The 17,837-nt window shown below is 42.1% G+C and overlaps 1 protein-coding gene across 3 annotated transcripts in view; it reads left to right on the top strand.

Annotated features, from left to right (window-relative positions):
• CALCOCO1 (calcium binding and coiled-coil domain 1) overlaps window positions 1–9,313 on the top strand; it is a 34,735-nt gene extending 25,422 nt beyond the window's left edge. For all 3 annotated transcript variants that reach the window (XM_039357574.1, XM_039357573.1, XM_039357575.1), the window contains 5 exons: window positions 251–346; window positions 489–603; window positions 2,826–3,040; window positions 3,891–3,997; window positions 4,928–9,313. In XM_039357574.1, the coding sequence (XP_039213508.1) occupies window positions 251–346; window positions 489–603; window positions 2,826–3,040; window positions 3,891–3,997; window positions 4,928–5,123 (729 nt within the window). In that variant the 3' untranslated portion in view covers window positions 5,124–9,313. The remainder of the gene's footprint in view (window positions 1–250; window positions 347–488; window positions 604–2,825; window positions 3,041–3,890; window positions 3,998–4,927) is intronic.
• Window positions 9,314–17,837: the final 8,524 nt, after the last annotated feature.

The following is a 17,837-nucleotide window of genomic DNA, read 5'->3' as shown; positions in this document are numbered from 1 at the left end:
CCGGGACACTACAACCGTCATAAATGTGAACCAGTTGCCAAGCGTCTGATTTTTTTGATCGCGTGACTCTGGGAATGCTGCAAGAATCATAAGTCACTTTTTTCAGTGCCGTTGTAACTTTGAACAGTTGCTAAATGAACTGTTGTAAGTCGAGGACTACCTATATTTAGTTCCATGGTGGGCTTCATAACTCTCTAGACATGTTCTTCTAAAATTCTGCTCCGGCAAACGTCACTGTTGCCCTCATCAGGTTCAAGTTTCCGAGAGCCGCCGGGAGCTACGGGAACTGCGCGCTGCCCTGCAGGTTGCCCAGAAGGAGAAAGAGCAACTGCAGGATGAAAAACAGGTTGGTGTGGCATCCCAATGAGGAGGGAAGAAAGGCTGGCCATAGCCTGAATTTAGTAGGAGAAGAAGCTACTAAAGTGGCAAGAGGAATCCATTATCGTTCAGGGCTCAGTGCTAATGCGTTGCCCATTCTCTGCCTTCAGGAGTTGCTGGTATACATACGCCGCCTTGAAGAACGTTTGGAGAAAGTGGCAGATGAGAAATGGAGTGAATCAGTTCTGATTGATAATGAAGAGGAGAGAGCTCTGGATACTCCTGGTTAGTCCCGCCACTGTTACCCGGCAGCCCGATCAATTATATTTAGTGATTCTAGTCCAGGGGTGTCAAACTCAATTTCACTGAGGGCCGCATCAGCATTGCAGTTGCCCTGGGGGGGGGGCGGGTGGGTGTGGCCAGAGTGGGTGCAGCCTACTGGGTGGGCGTGGATGGAGTGGGTATGGCCTACTGGGTGGGCGTGCCCAGTTCTACATCATTCGCATCAAGGTTGCCTATGGGGGCCTGGACAGAAGTGGGACAGATCTGAGGGTCTCTGGCAGAAGGGGGTGGGACCGGGCAAGTGCCAAGGCATGGTCCACCGGGGCAAATGCCAAGATGGCCACCACAAAATTTTACATTGGCTCCGGGCTGGCCTGGGCCAGGACCAACGCAGAGGGGACCGTTCCCTCACTATTTCCAGGATGGCTTTGTGGGCTGTATCCGGCCCCCGGGCCTTGTGTTTGACATGTCTGCTCTAGTCCATGCTATCAGGCAAAATAATAATAATGATGATGATGATGATGTAGGGATCTACAGACTTGTTTGAGTTCTGTGAAACTAGCCTCGTGAATCTAAATGTTCAGGCATCCTTAAACTTATCCAGAACACAAGGGGCAGGGATCTTGATGGCGTTTACCTTGAGATTGAAACTGCTTCTCCAGAAATTTGTTTAGCCAAATCTTTTCTTCCCATATTTAATCTGAGGTGGGCAATATATTGCCCTGTAGGGTTGATGGATTTTAATTCCTAGGAGTCCTGGGCCGATGGTGAGGAATGATGGGAATTGCACTGCAGCAACATCTGGTTATTAAATGTTTACTACCCTGGGTAGGGCCCTAGCTGAGAAAAACTCTGTTGGTGCACTTTGCGATGCTTCCATTCTTTTCTCACTCTGTGGGAACTCTATGGCGTATTCCATAAAGTCAGACTTTAGATATTGTGAGATATTTTTTTCTGGGTGGATGGAACATCGATTTCCTGGGAACTTTCAACAGGAGAGCCTTTTGCTTCCCTTCCCCAAATCCACACCAAGCACATTAGGAAATGTTTACTGTCCTCCTTTTTCTTTTTCCTTCCTTTTCTTGCCTTCAAATCAGCATTGGCTCCTGGGGACATCCAGCCAAGTCCCTACAGTTTTCTTGGCCAGGTTTTTTAGAAGTGGTTCTCTCCTTCCTAGGACTTAGAAAGAAGGACTGGCCCAAGGACACCCAGCTTCCATGTCTACGGCAGGACCAGAATTCATGATTTCCCGGTTTCTAGCCTGATTTCCTAACCATTACACCAGACTGGTTCGCTATCTTCTTATCTGAAATTAATTCAATTCTGTTGGCAAGAAGATAAGAGGGAGAAGGCAACCAAAGCAGGAAATGTCAGATAAATTCCTGGGATCAGGGCGAGTCCGGGTGTGAAGAGGTAGAGGAAGGGGAGAGTGGTGATGAAACAAGAAAGGGCCAGTATGCAGGCCCCAACAATAACAGTGTGAAAGGCTCTTGTTTTTTCAAACTTTTAGAGGGTTCCAGTCTTCTTCTAATGAGGAGAAGGACGAAGGGGGGCATGATAGCAATGTCCAATATCTCAGGTGCTGCCACAGAGAAGAGGGAATCAAGCTATTCTCCAAAGCACCTGAAGGCAGGACAGGAAACAACGGATGGAAACTAATCAAGGAGAGAAGCAACCTAGAACTAAGGAGAAACTTCCTGACAGTGAGAACAATTAACCAGTGGAACAACCTGCCTCCAGAAGCAGTGAATGCTCCAACACTGGAAGTTTTTAAGAAGAGACTGGACAGCCATTTGTCTGAAATGGTGTAAGGTTTCCTGCCTGAGCAGGGGGTTGGACTAGATGACCTCCAAGGTCCCTTACAACTTTTATGATTATGATTATGATTGTTCTTTGGAGCACCTTGCCTTTAAGCTCCTTTTGTAGGGCAGGAACTTGCAAATATCCCACCCAGCAACCCTGAATTAACCATTAGCAAAATAAGCATGTGCTTGGAGCACCAATGGAAGGAGGGAAGATTTATCTCCTGGACAAACATCCAGTTTCAGGTTCACACTAGGAGGCTAACTAGAGCAATTTTTTTCTCTGCAAGGTCAGTTTCTGCTGGGAGTATCATTGATCCTGGGAGAGATTTGTTTATACACACACACACACACACACACACGGACACACACAGACACACACACGGACACATACCTAACGCCATCTTCATTTTCTTCTTCCAGGCTCCCTGGACTCCCCAGTGTCTGATTCTGAGGACGAATGCCCTGAGGACATGCGCCTGCCTGCTCAGCTCAGTTCTTACAGCCTGTGTGACACCCGGGCAGTGACCACCACACCTCCCTGTGCCCATGGGCCATCTCACACAGTGGTGATCAGCCAGCCTGCTCCTATTGCTAGTCAGATCAAACAACCACCGGAGGATTCCAGTTCTGACTCGGTGAGACCCCAAGAAGTGGGGAAGGGCCCAGCCCAGCCCACGTATAGCTGTCCAAGGCAAAGGGTGAAAGAGTTGCTTTGGGGATCCAGGCAAAGAGATGATCTAGCCCAGGGACAGGGCAGCTGAAAGCCTGCTGTGAGTGCCTTCGTGCAAAGGAATCCTCAGAGGAGGCCGGGCGCTTTCACAAAACGTTTACTGTTGGAGCCCAATCACTAGGAAAACAACGGTGTTAAAAATGCTCCCCATCAACTCGCTAGCCTCTCCTAAAGGATGCTTCCTATCACATTGGTTTAGTTTCTTCTTTTGAGCAGGAAGATGGCAGGACTGCAGCTACTCATCTTTTTTCCCTCCTCGGTGTCTGTCAGATCCAAGGGCATTGTGTTTGTTTTTGTGTGCATGTACACACAGGCACATGTCTGTGCTAAATGCTGATGTGCTTACTGTCCATGATACCAGCTTCTAATTTTGTAAGTTCAGAGAAATAATAATAATTAATAATAATATCCAAAAGGGGCAAGAATTGTTATCAGCACCAAGAGAAGTACCTACTGACTTAGGTTTGTACCCATCTTCCGATGCTGTTTAGCCTGATTAGCCACAGCTCTCCAGAATTTTAGGCAAGGACTCTTTCCTTCATCTGCATCCCATAATTCTATTAGTTGGAGAGACTGAACCTAGGTCTTTTCTGTGCAAAACAGGTGTCCTGAAAGGAGGATCCCATATGCATGCGTATGCTGTAGATATCTTGAGGCACAGGAGTTTGTGCCCTCCAGCAAAAAGAAGAACAGGCCAGTTCTCATGAACATGAGCCAAAGTCAAACATGCTGAAAACGGGTCTTTTTATTTGTAGGAAGCTGAAGATGAGAAGGTGGTTCTGATGGCAGCTGCCCAGAGTGGTGGTGAAGAAACCAATCTACTCCTTCCAGAGCTGGGCAATGGCTTCTGTGAAATGGCCAGGTGAGAGGAAGTTATTTCATTTGAACTGTGTTTTCTCTTCAATCTTGTCCTCTCTCATTCCTGGCACCCAGCAACATCTGAAAGTTTTCTAGGTGGTACCTCAGAACCCAGAGACCTGGCCAAGTTATTCAGTAGTCTGCAGTCCTCCCTAGCCACTTTGTAAATATTGAAAAGTCAGACAGATTTTGCAGAAGAGGGAAGAGAGAAAGTGCTGATTAGGCAAAATAAGAAATGCACGCAAATGTACGCAGTTTAATTACGGTTTCATCTTCCAGTCGCCCATTAGTGCCAGCTCTGGATTGTTTAACAGCCAAACTGGATATATATAATGACACAAAGAATATACACAGCCGTAGCTGTGAAAACCTGAAATCAAAGTTTCCCAGATTTTTTTTTTTTCCAGAATAAAAGCTGACTCCTCTTTGGTATGTAAGCTCTTTTTTTCCTCTTCCCATTTTGTCTCCTGCAAATTCATCAGGTCTCAATATCCTCTTCCTTCCCATCCTTTCTGCAGCCCTAAGCCTCCCACTTACAGGTGTCTCTCCCTCCCTCCCCTGCTTTTCTTCTCTCTCCTTGCTGAGTCTGATTGCCCCACGTATTAGCCCTATGCTTAGTGAAGGACTTGCTTAAGGAGCCCCGTGTGTCTGGTAGGATGAAGCCTTTCCCCTGCCTTCATTTGTGATTAATGTATCTTGGCCTACACGGGAGGTCAAGTCTCACTGACCTTAGTTCTGTGACTCTGGGCATCTTGGACCTTGCCTGCCTAAGCAATTCTCCATTCTACCCTGGTCTTGCACAGTGAATCCTATTGGAGAATGTTCAGCACCATTTCAGAAGATCAATTTATGAAATTTCAATTTTTTGAGCACCCTTTTTAATTATTTTTCTCTCTCTCTCTCTCTCTTTCCCATACTTTTCGTCCATGCTCAGTGGGCTGACAGGGCGGCAGATGTCAGAATCATCCGGAATGGGTGCATCTCCCTTGGACCTGCCCTCACCAGACTTTTGGAAAGAGTGTCCCATTTGCCACGAGCGCTTCCCGCCTGAGAGTGACAAGGAAACTGTTGACACGCATGTTGACGGGCACTTCTTTTTCAGCACCCATGACCCCTTTACTTTTGAATAAGCTTCTTGTCCCCAACACCACCATCATGTCCCCTTGTTTTCCCCTCTCCCATTTCAGTAGGATGCAGGCTGGTTCCTTCCCTCTATTCTTGCTTCCATAAAGAGTTTCTTAAGAAGAATGAATTATCCTAACACAATTGGGTGGGTGGCTGTAAAAAGTGGTTGTCTTCCAGGGACCCTTTCCAAAGCCGAAGAGTCAGAGCCATCTTGCATCAGGAGTAATATCCTCAGGGATGGGAACTAGGTGATATTAAACTATAGTAGGATGGGCTATGTATCACCACAGAGTGATAGTTGTCCAGGCACTTTGTGTGATCTTCTACAGATATCCACAATGACTTTGCCTCCCTGTTTGCCTGCCCATTGTACCAGTACTACAGAATTCATGAAAATGCTTGTATCTACAAAACCCACCAGACATATGTAGGTCCTCCCTGTGCTTATACCCGGAAGCTTTATGGTCCCTAGGCCTTGCAAGGAAGTCAGCTGTCCAGTAACCATCAGATCTCCTCACTGTGGAAGGTAATGATACTCTGACATTTGCCCTGAAAGGACTCTGTAGACTTTATAGAAAATCGGGAGCAATTGCAACTGAGATATGATAATAGCACTTAGACTTATATATTGCCCCATAGTGCTTTACAGCTTTATAGCACTCTCTTGGGTTGTTTACACAGTCAGCATATTGCCCCCCCCCCCACACCAATCTGGGTCCCCATTTTACCGACCTCGGAAGGATGGAAGGATAAGTCAACCTTGAGCCTCATCAGGATTGAACTCCAGGCTGTGGGCAGAGTTTGCCTGTAACATTGCACTCTAACCACTGCACCACCAGGGCTGCTCATTAACAAGCAAATGGAGACAGAGAAGAGGCTTCAGTTGCCTTATCAGTAGCAGCTGTATTGAGATGAATGGAAAAGGAAGGCCTTTAAAAGTTATGTAGGTATTGAGGCTCCAGTCAACCATGAGGCACCAATTTGCTTTTCCTATTATAAGGATTTTACTGATCCCTGGCTGATTTACTGATTCCTTGTGGCTGATTTCAGCTGGAATCCAGCCATAGCTGGGGAGTTACAGACTCTGTATCCCTGGAATAAACCCAAAGTCAGTATTTGAGAAGTTCTCAAATTAAGGATATCAATTCCTTGGTTATAAATAGTTAGCTGAATTTATATCTACAAAACAAGTGTTTGGGGAAAGCACTTGGGGGCAAAAATGTTTAGAGGGTGCTTCTCTCTCTTTTCAGTGTTATACAACAGCTCAGTAACAGATGAAAGCTCACCTATTGCTTAACTCCTCAGTATGTAAATAGAAAGAAAACAAATGAAATGCAAAGGAATGGATTGTCTATTTATTGGTTTAGTTATTGGTATCTCTTCCAATAAAATCCTCAAGGGATTTTATTGCTTTATATTTATATATTATACAGCATTGTATGTGGGCTTTTAAAAATAAAAACTAAAGCAACCAGACTAGCAGACATGTAAATTAGAATAAAACAGAGAACAGATTCCATAAAATCTCTTTCTGCATGTCTCATCACCACGAGGGAACAAAATTATACAAATTCCCAGGCAAGGTTGTTTTTCTCCCTTAAACATGATCAATAACTTTCCTAAATGAGGCTATTACCTTTACACAAATAGCAAAAGGCAAGATTATTCTGTTATAATTCCTGTTCTCAAATATTCCAATGATATTTAAACTGGAGAAGGCGGGACAAAGACATGACAGTAATGTACAGTAACTGCCACTTCTCTCCAGGAATGGAAAGTGGTGGGGAAGGATATTCGTAAGAGATACCCTTAAATTAAAAATGAATTCAAGTGGTTTCAATCAAGCTAATTTTCTTTATCTCCCACCAGAAAAGCAATGGGTGCATTTTCCTTCCAAAAGAAACCAAAATGAATAAAGAGCAGAAAAAAATAGCATTGGCTATTGCACAACAGAGAACCTTGCAACATGTAATTAATTGATCAAATAATTCACTCTAAGAATTAGCAACAGGAATAGTATTTTGCCACGATATTAGTATTATTAATATTAAGCAGAAATACATATATTTTTGAGGTAGGGACAATGCATCTGGAGGAAACATCAAAGCATGCTTATCTCGATGCTACGGATCGTAACTGTGCATAAATGTGCTTTGGCTCCAGATTTCCATTTCCTCACCATAGCATAAATTAGGCTCATTAAGCAAGTCAGCTCATACTAACATAAATTATGCTTCCAGAATAAATGATAGCAAATGTATCTTGTTTCAGATGAAAAACCAAATTAAATTACTACAAGCTATAGAGTCCCAGGTTAGCTTAATTACTCGATTTATATTTAGCACAAATATATACAATACATTATATTAGCACAAATGTATACAATAGATTTATATTAGCACAAATTTCATCATAAATAGCACAAATCCAATACAGCAAAGAATGTCGATAGCAGAAAAAGGCAGAAACTGGAGCTAGACGATGTGAACAGCAGGAATGTTTTACAAATAGCCAAAGAAGAGTGCCAATACCAACTGCATAGTATGCAGAATCCCATCAATTAGAGCAGTGTTTCCCAAACTTGACAATTTTAAGGCATGAGGACTTCAACTCCCAGAATTCCACAGCCAGCGTTGCTGGCTGTGGAATTCTGGGTGTTGAAGTCCTCATGCCTTAAAATTGTCAAGTTTGGGAAACACTGAATTAGAGTAAAAGAAACCTTGCAAGTCCTATTCAGATTCTTTTGCCTTAAAGTCTAGAAACATGGGGATTTATTTATTTTTTTGCATTGTATCTGCAGTTCTGAACTATTGGGAATGTGTAGTTACTCCCTGACACGTGATTTATAATTCAAGGCTTCCTCCCCCTTCAGATCATAGCCTTTGTTGCAAATCTGAGATAAGGGGCTGGGGATGCAGCCATATGCAATGCTAGTTCTGACCGGTAGGAGTATAGAAGCCCACCCACGATTATCTTTCTTCCAGTACGATTCCCTCCCTTGGACAATACCTGCAGCTAATCCCCCCATGGAGGCATAATCTGAGGTTTTAGCGATGGGCAGCGCCATTTTACACTGCAAGTGAGGGAACCTGCGTTCACATGTTCCAATGTGAACAAATCTCCCTCTGTGCAAAATAATAATAATGGCAATTCCCAGTGTGACAGTGGGGGAGGCTCTAGGATAATGTACCTAATATGTTGATGTAAAGGGAGTTTGGAAGAGCACTGGAACCTGAGACATGGCTTCAGTAACGTGATCTGGTATTTTGTAGAAGAAGCTGTCAATCATGACAGCGCTGCATGAGTCAGTGAGAGCCAAGAATACCAGAAGAGACAAGGATCCATGGCTTTACATTTTGGATTGAATAAGTGCAAGGGGGCAAACATGAAGGTGGTTCTCAACCAGCCACAGTTCCTTAAGTAGACTTGGTTGTTTTTTTTCCTCCTCACCTCTTTCCTTAAGTTGCTCTTTCCCAATGCTGAGCTGAGTATTGCTTCTTTCTCAACTTGCTGCTTTGTGACTACTGATAAACGTGTCTCCTTTCTGTGAGATTGAGCCTCTGGCTTTAGTTGCCTCTCCTTTGACATCCTAGCCCTTGTATATATCCTCAGTTTCCCCATTTGCTGAGCTTTGCATTTGCTTTCTTCTAATTGTGGAGTGGGGTGGGCAGGTTGCGGTTTCTTTTTGCTTTTGCCTTTTGACCTCTCAGTTGAGTCACAAGAGAGGAATGTAAGATCCAGGTCCTGCTGTATCCATACAGAAGGAGAGAGACACACCTCTCTAGGGACTGTGTCTTTCGAAGATATAATGCTACAAAATGCCTCTTCATGCCTATCAGAACCACTAGATGATAGCAAAGGGTTAGAGTTTTCTGTATCTTTGCTGCCATCTATCGGACAACTAAACACTTACAGCACAGGTTTGATAGCTATACATACACATTTTTGTGGAAATCCTATTCATTGTTACCCGCATTCATGGCTTTGTGTTCTCATCTGTTTCTTTCCTTTCCCTAAATGGTTAGGTTTTTTTTTAACTAAATATAATAGCCGCTCAAAGCAATAATCACCCTTTTCCCCCAGCCTTGACCTTTCCCCAAGTCTATGTATAGGGTGTATATATATATGTATATATTTATATTTATATTTATATGACATGTTGCAGCTATTCTAATAAAATGCGGTCTTTCTGCAACTCGCTGGTTTTTGTTGTTTGTTGAGTTGGGCAAATTATGATTTGGAAAATGTGATATATTTTTTTTTTCTGTTGAGGTTCCTGCTGCACATTGCTGATGGTGAGTGGGGCTGAAGGAAGCTTGGGTGGGGACCAGAGCAAAAGAGTGGAGTGTGTGAACACCAACTATTTTTTTTTTCTTTTGGGCATTCCCTTTCCTTCTCATGTAGACAGACAGGAAACTATTATTGCCAATAGACTTTGGTTCAAGTGAAGGCTGCTTGGAATTGAACAAGCTTGTTCTACTCATGCTGGCAAAGAGGGCTTGCTTTGGATCCAGCAGCAGATATGAAATCCTTATTAGTAAAACCAATCACTGCATTCTGTTCAATATTTGCACTTTCATCTGTGCAGTTCATATCTATGCAGCATCGGCGCATTCTACCATCTCTGCTCCCTGGTATTTTGAGAAGCCCATAGCGGTATTTCTGGCTAAGTCCAAGAAAACTGCTTCTGCCATGCCTGTTAGTTCCCACCAGTAAGTCCCAGTTTGCTGTAACTCCTCACCACAGCCAAACCCCGGCTGGGGAAACCAGCATGCCTGGGAAGGAGGGAACAGCTTTTCCTGTTCCAGCACTGGAGCAGATAACGGCAAAATCAATTTTTATCGCCCTTGGCTTTTATGGACCCTTTAAAATATAACAGCAAATCATTGAGGAATTCATTATCCCTCCACCTTTTCTTTCCTAGTATGTGTCTGTCTCGGGTGTCTGTGTGTGTAATTTTATTTAATTAGAAATGTAAAATACAAAAGACCCACAGGCAGGTGAAGATGGACAGGCAGAGTGGGGCTGAGTGATGGCCCAACGAGGCTAGATTTATGGCTGTATGGATGGAAGCTCTGCCCTTGTATAGCCAATAGTAATGGAGTGTTGCAATCCAAGTCTTAAGCGCAATGGGTGACCTGGGATCTATAGATCATTAATACAACCTGACTCATGGCTGCTGCAATTATCTGGGGTGAATAAGATGGAAACTGAGCTGGGCAGAAGGGGCAGTCAGCTGGCTTCAGAGAGGCCAGGTGCTGTGCTGGGACATTCCTACAAGGATGATCCGTTGGCTGGAGAATAGGGATGATAAGAAATGGGTGGCCAAACATTGAGCTTGTAGGAGAATTCCCTCAGAACAGATTCAGATTTATTTACAAGCAAAGTCTAGGGCTTGCCAAGGGACGCCTGCTCCTTGATTTAACCTGTTCTCATGCTTTTGGGGTATTTGGCTGGTTCAGGAATGTACCAGCTGCTTTCTAAACAAGGAAGAGGGAGAAGACAGGAATATAACTTAAAAATAATTTATCACTACAGTGTGCTTAAAAGTCTCTTAATGCCACTGGAAACACACAAAAACCATAGTGAAGTCCACTAATTTCAATAAGCAACTTAAGCATACTTGCATGGAAGTTGGACTCTGGGACCCAGTCAATACAAAATCAATATATTCAAAATTCAGCTCTCCCCGTAGGTTAAATGTTAAACAAGCTGAGGACCTTACAGGATGCCTTTACACAGAATGAATTAGATGAGTTTGTGAAATAGATTCAATTCTGCATTGAATAAGGTATCTTCCTTTTTATTATCTGTTCTGAAACAAAGTAAAGGTGGCAGCCAGCATCTTACAGGTAAATTCTATACTGCAATAGCTAAAGGTTACAGTGTTGGAGACTTGCATCCCAAGGATAGTCCAAAAGTCAAACAATTGTTTTATGTTGTAAGCCACCCAGACTTGGCTGTGGCGAGATGGGTAGCAAATAAATTTAATAAATAAATAAATAAATATGTGTAAATCTATTGCATGTCTAAACTAGAGGGGAAGGGGAGAATGTCCTTTTTCTCCCAGTCATTCTTGTCCAGTTTGATTTGAAAGGAAGAGCTTTCAAAAATATTTTAAAGGAAAAGAATATTTCAGAGAAATTCTCACACATGAATGCAGGGTTCCTGAACTAAACAATGTGCCCAAGTAGTATGTATGAATGCCCTTTATTTCATATTTTTTTATTGTATAATCATCTCTCTGGTCACCTTCAGACACAAAATCAATTAAATTCCAAAGGTATCATGTGGGGATTATTTCCTTTGAGTTTTACCACCTTAAGAAAGGCATAAGCAACAGCATTTTCCATCTCCTTGCAAGAATAAAGTAGGTTCTGAAATACTCAGAGAAATGAAACAAGAGCCTTTTTGATTAGGGAAAACCTCTGAAAACTGAAGGACATACTTTGACATAGATTTAACCTGAAGCAAAAGAGCAGAAATACATATTGTAATATCCAATTTATTAGCTTCTGCACTTTCCAGTGTTCCTGCTCCATTACACCACTACTTAACAGCTCAAAGTGTAAGCCTTTGAGAGTCAGGTTAACGGCCATGCTAGCTGGAAGATTATAGAAGCTGAAACCCAAAATATCTGAAGGTGATCTTGAGAAAAGTTGGCCAAAATGCCTTTGCAATCCTATCTATAGCTACTCATTACACTCTTTGTGTTCAAAACCCCAAGTAAACTGGAGTGGAATGGTAGCCTTACCTCTTTCCCCTCCTCTCCCCCCCCCCCCAAAATCACATGATATAAGAAAAGCAGCACTAGCTAAACAAGATCTAATTCTAAAGATACACCACTAAGTATTATCAATTGCACCAGGCAGTTCCACTGAAAATGACATTTGGGAAAAAGATCTTAGGATTTTTAGGATATTGATTGATCCTAATGTTAGTGACCATAAAGTTCCAGGACAACCTGTCCCAATATGGTTCTTCAGGTCTTCCAAAAGTGTCCTCATCATGGCTATAGTTGGTGATATAATAAAAAAAGCGCCAATTTGATCTAGTGGTTAAGATACCAGGAGTGAGTTCTAGTCCTGCATTGGGCATGAAAGCTGGCTGAGTAACTTTGGGTCAGTCACTCTTTCTCTCAAACTAGCCCTTTTCCCTTTGAGGAAAACGGAGGAAGGAATATTATGTATGCTCATTGCCTTGAGCTATTTATAAAAACAAAGAGATATAAATAAATATAAATAACTGAGTCCATTTTTCTTGCTGCTACATATCCTCATTTTCTCTTTCCTATCACCTTTCCTAGCATTAAAAACTTCTTCAGAGAACTAGCTGTTCTCATCATATATCGACTGTATGATAATTTGAGTCTGGGCTTTTGTCTCTTGAGTAAGAACTGTGGATTGATTTGTTCACTTATGAATATATTTGTTTTCTTGGCTATGTGTGCTATTCTCAGCTGCATATGCTAATCTTCTCCAACACCAAAGTTCAAATGTGTCACTACTCTTGAGATATTGATGGGATATAAAATGATTACAGGGTACCAATGTGGCACAAATTAAAAAGAACATCAAGATCTTTCCATGAGATCCCAGTGCAGAAGTACGAATATACTGTAAGGGTTTTTTATATTCTTTGCATCTTATTAATTCCAGAAGGTACTGGAATAGCACACTCAGTTTTTATCAACTGTGATTATGAAGCATGGGCTATAACAGCGCTTAGAAGGCACTTGAGTGGAGGACAGCTTTAATAAAATATAGCAGCATTCCTCAACTTGAAAATAACTCTAGTCTAGATGTCTGAATTTCAACTTTGAAAAAAATTATCAGAAAGGGGATTTCTAGGAATTGAAAGCAATACCCATATACAAACCCCAATGACACAAAAATGATGACATGCATGTGGTGATATCGTGATGCATATCTGGCTTCCAATCTCTGATGCAGATATGTGAGACTTGCCCCTCCCAAATATCTATGCATATCAAGAAGGTACTCAGTTGGGGAGGGCTGGAATATATATTGTATTCTTATAATCACTTACCTGAGAGGCAGATGCATTTAAAAGCATGAGTCTTACTATCAGACTGTAACCCCGAATCTATTTATCTGTAGATATAACCCCCCTGAATGGAACTGACTTCTGAAGGTATGAGCAAAAATTGCACTACAATCCTTTCAGGTGGAGTTAAGAGGGGGTGATATAACCACAGATTACAGCTACCCTTTCTAGAACAATGAAATAGGAAAGTGGAGATGGGATGAAAGGTGCCATGTGAAATAGAAGCTAGCAGCAAATCTAGATGAGATAATTCAAAAACGGGTTTGAATCCTGTTCCTTGATCAGGCAATAAAGGGCCTCAGTTCTTTCAAGGCCATTTCATAAAGGAAGCTGAACTTCATTATTGTTTAAATGGTGGCAGGTCACATATTTATGTGAAGGAAATCTAGCTGTGGACAAGCACATTTGCAGTCATCCTCATGAAAAATTTTCCTCAGGCACTTTTTCTTTTCTCAAAACACATATATAACTTCACCTCTTAAGAATTCCTCACCTTCACTTTCTCTAAGACTGGGTTGTCTCTTCAAAAGAAAACAGCATCTTTTACCCAAAGTCTAGTAAATTCAGCACATTGTCTCTAGTGCATCCTGGGAAAATCTCATATTTCTCTGCTTTAGTTCTCTCACTGAGACAAACTAAAAGTATGTTCTCTCCTACTTGTTCTATTGCCACCTTTGATTCTGCACAATTCCCATCCCTTCTACTAATTAGTGGCATTTCCTCCCCCCTTCCCTCCCCCCCTTCCCTCCAGCTGCACTGCACCCCAATATGAGTTTTTTTGGTGTGTTGTTTTCTTTGTGAAGCACAGTGCCTCAGGTGGGAGGGGATGGCTGCAAGGCGAGAAGGATATATGATGTCGTCAGTACCCTGTGACACTCCTATTTGTCAGGGGAGCAGAGAAACACTTTGCCTGGGTGATGAAAAAGCTTTTCTAATGAGAAGTGATCAATATCGCTCCTGCTGCATCATACATCAGGGGCTGTTAAGGAGCCAGCGTGTCCATTCCTGACTAACTCCTGAAGTTGGGGGTTGCAGAAGGGAGAGTGGAAAGAAGAGAGAAAAGAAAAGGAGAGTCTATGGTATCTAGAAAGGAACTGAAGTAGCAGTGATGTCAAAAATCCTGATCAGATCCGTGGTTGGAAAGGGAGGAAAGCTTGATGGGGTTGCAGAAGATGCATCTTCCATTAAGGCAAGAATGTGTTCTAATGTGCTCAGTTTTAAACAAATAGCACTGTAAACCAGGGCCTGCAAAGGCATCGCCAAACATTGCAGCCCTGAGTAGCTCAACAAGGCCAAGTCTTCTCCAAATACAATTTCCACTTTCCATGACAATACCTTGTGACTAAATTGAACTTGGCCTGAATCTGGAAGTTTTCCTCTCTTGCAACTAACTGGGCCACGAATATGACCCAGCAACTTGGTTTCCTTCGTGAGATTGCTTCAATTGGATCCCCAGCCCATAGCTGAGGCATCCCCCACCACACTTGAGCTCATTTTAATTTATCTCGAGATATACTCTTGTCAATATTGTCTTTCCTTGTTAGGCGGGTTAAAAAATTGGCCAGGGACACAATGGGACATGCTTCGTTAGTATGGGAAGTGCAATCAGGTGACCCCTTGGGATTGAGATCAGCCCCAGCACCTTTTGGCCTCTTGAGATTGCTGTGGGCATGATTTCTCCCCTCCAGGCCCTGTGCATCATCCTGTAGAATCATTTTAGGGCAGTGATGGCGACCTTTTTAGAGCAGTGGTTCTCATTTGGGGTCGAACAACCATTTCACGGGGGTCGCCAAACAAGGCTGTCCACCATTTTTTTCCCCTTTTCTTTGGCCACGGCCCTGGCACCCGGTGATGTATAAGTGGTTGGGGGTCACCACAACATGGGGAACTGTATTTTGGGGTCGCGGCATTAGAAAGGTTGAGAACCACTGTTTTAGAGACTGTGTTCCCAAACTGCAACCCAAAACCCACTTATGCATCGTCGGGTGCCGGGTGGGTGTGGCCCATTGGGTGGGTGTGGCCCATTGGGTGGGCATGGCTGCGGTGGTAATGGCAGACTGGGTGGGACTAAAAAGTTCAATCAATCAATTCCAACTTTGCGAGATCTTTTTTTCCCCGCGAGAAGTTGAAATTGACTGATTGATTGAACCTTTTTTTTTTGCACACGGCGGCAGAGGCCTAAAATGAAAAGGTTTTATAAAACCCAGCTGAAGGCTTAGGACTGGGGCGATGGCGTGCATGCCCACAGAGAGGGCTCTGAGTGCTGCCTCTGGCACCCGTGCCATAGGTTCGCCACCACTGTTTTAGGGAAACAGTTTTTTCCCCTACATTTGTTACGCTATAATCAAGCAAAACATGACTCGGTTTCAGAATTCACCATTTATATTACATTTGTTTTGATTTGAGGCAAGTAGCTAGGGAATCTGGGAATCTTTGGGCCCAGAATGAGGCATCTTTTGAAGAGTTGTAAGGTAAAGTGAAGGAGGTGTTTCCTCCTGCTGGGTAGAAGTGCTTATATATCAATCTTTAATTCTACCAAAAACTACATCAGCATGAAGTTTCCCATGTCTGTTGTTGACCACTATCCTGTCTTGTGGGAAAAAGAATTTGTCAGGACATGTCATGCCCTGGTAAGATGGGAAAAGGGGAATGCCTCCTAAAATACAATTGCATATAATTTAGTTCTTTCATACTTTCTGGAGTAATCAGCTGTGGTCTAGGTTCATAGATTACAGTAAAATAGAGAGATTTTGGTGTCTTCTCTTTATTGTAATTTCAAAATTGATTTTTTTTCCCCCATTTTACTTACAAAAAAACACCATTTGTCCTTCTTAGATCATTCTTAACTAGTGGAGTGGCAAGGAATATTCAAAAATTTTCTGGATCAAGAAATCATTTTAGCACAGTTTTCTTTTTTTATAAAGAGATATTTGCTTGCCATGAAGGAGTATTGATCAATAATAGTGAATGAAAGCACACTTTCTTCAAACCCCACATAAACTAAACATAACCGAATTAGATAGCAAGCATGCAGTAACTGATACAATAAAAAAAATGTGCAGAGTAGTTCCTGAAAACCAAACTGTTACTATCACTAATCTTTTCAGCATCAGGGCTTCTATAATTGCACAAAGGAGAGAAATTGCTATGAAGGTTTTCATGGGCATGAAAACCATGATGTGATTGCTTTTGGCAAATATTTTTTCTCTCTCTAGCACTATCCAAAGGTCAAGAGCCCCAGTGACAAATTTTGATTCCGTCAATGCCAAATAGCCAGAGCGGTAATAAAGTACAAACTCTGCCTATCTATCTGTTTTTCTACAACATGAGTAATTAGTTGTCATATGCACATTATATCACCAACATGTTTATTCATTATCATTAGTATTATATTTGAGTCCAAAAAGAAAGTCTAGAGATTATGATGCAGCCAATCTTGGTTTCCATTTTATGTTGTAGGATTACAATAGTCCTTGTCTCCCAGCCAGCATAACTACAGTCAGAGGATTGATTACATGCAGTCCTCCATATCCCCCAATTTAAATAGCAGCCTTATAACTGGGAAAGAGGCAATCTGCGTTTACATGCTCTTTCAGCTATGAAGCTGCCATTGATTGATTGATTGATTGATTGATTGATTGATTGATTGATTTCCCATCCTGTAGTCTTCCAGATAATACTGGGAGTGCAACTTCCAGAATTCAGTCAGCATGGTTGAGAAGTTGGGGTCTTCTCCTTCCCACACAAGGATATCACTAAGTGGAGAAGGCTACTCTATACATGCCCTCCTTTCATCTTTGAAGGCAGAGACGTTTATCAAACATTTCTGAAGTGATGCTCATTTTCTTTCTCCAGGGAAAGGGAATCCTGGGCTGTGTAATCCTGGAAAGATTGCAAGCCACTCACCAACCCATTCTAAGGTTCGATGGTTGTTAATTATTACTAACCTGGTGTAAAATTGATTTAGGTTTACATTGTAGACATATACAATGATTAAAGAACTGAAGAAGTGAGGTGAAGAGCGGAAATAAATGTGCTGTGAAGCTTTCATCCATACAGCTGGATGTGTGGGGGATGTGATTATGAAATAGTAGTCAGGGTGAGAGAAATGTGTTTTTTTCCATACTGGCTAGGGGCAAGTGCAGGCAAGGGACATGTTTTTTTTTATAAACTGTGATTTATAATACTACTGAAGTGAGCTAAGAAGCCTTGACCCTTACTAGTAATATTACTAGTATGACTTCTTATTTATTCAATTTATATCTCACCTTTCTACTCAGAGAACATCTTTTCTATTACTACATCTTCACCATCCAAGAAAAAAAAATTTGTTTAAGCTATTTTAAAAATGGATCGATGGATATACAGTAAAATAGAATACATTTTATGGCATTGTCTTATGTCAAGGCCGCATCTTGACCTTTTACAGAGTTTGTCTTATCGGTTCTAGAATCTTCCATTCCCAATCTAGTGTTAATTTCGTTGCTATTGCTGCTGTTGCTACTACATCCTATTTTTCCTCTTATTTGGAAGTACACCTTTCTATACAGAAGCATCTGCTCACCATTAAGCATCAAACAACCTTCATATGCAAATCTTCCTCCCCTGAGTTCCTGTGCCAGAAGCATTCCTCACAATTGTGGTCTGTTGTA

The sequence above is a fragment of the Crotalus tigris genome, unplaced genomic scaffold, assembly GCF_016545835.1.
Source record: "Crotalus tigris isolate CLP2741 ecotype Arizona unplaced genomic scaffold, ASM1654583v1 scf7180000018931.1341448, whole genome shotgun sequence".
Classification (NCBI taxonomy): domain Eukaryota; kingdom Metazoa; phylum Chordata; class Lepidosauria; order Squamata; family Viperidae; genus Crotalus; species Crotalus tigris.
The sequence above is the reverse complement of the archived record's forward strand: the minus strand, read 5'-3'. Positions and strand labels throughout refer to the sequence as shown.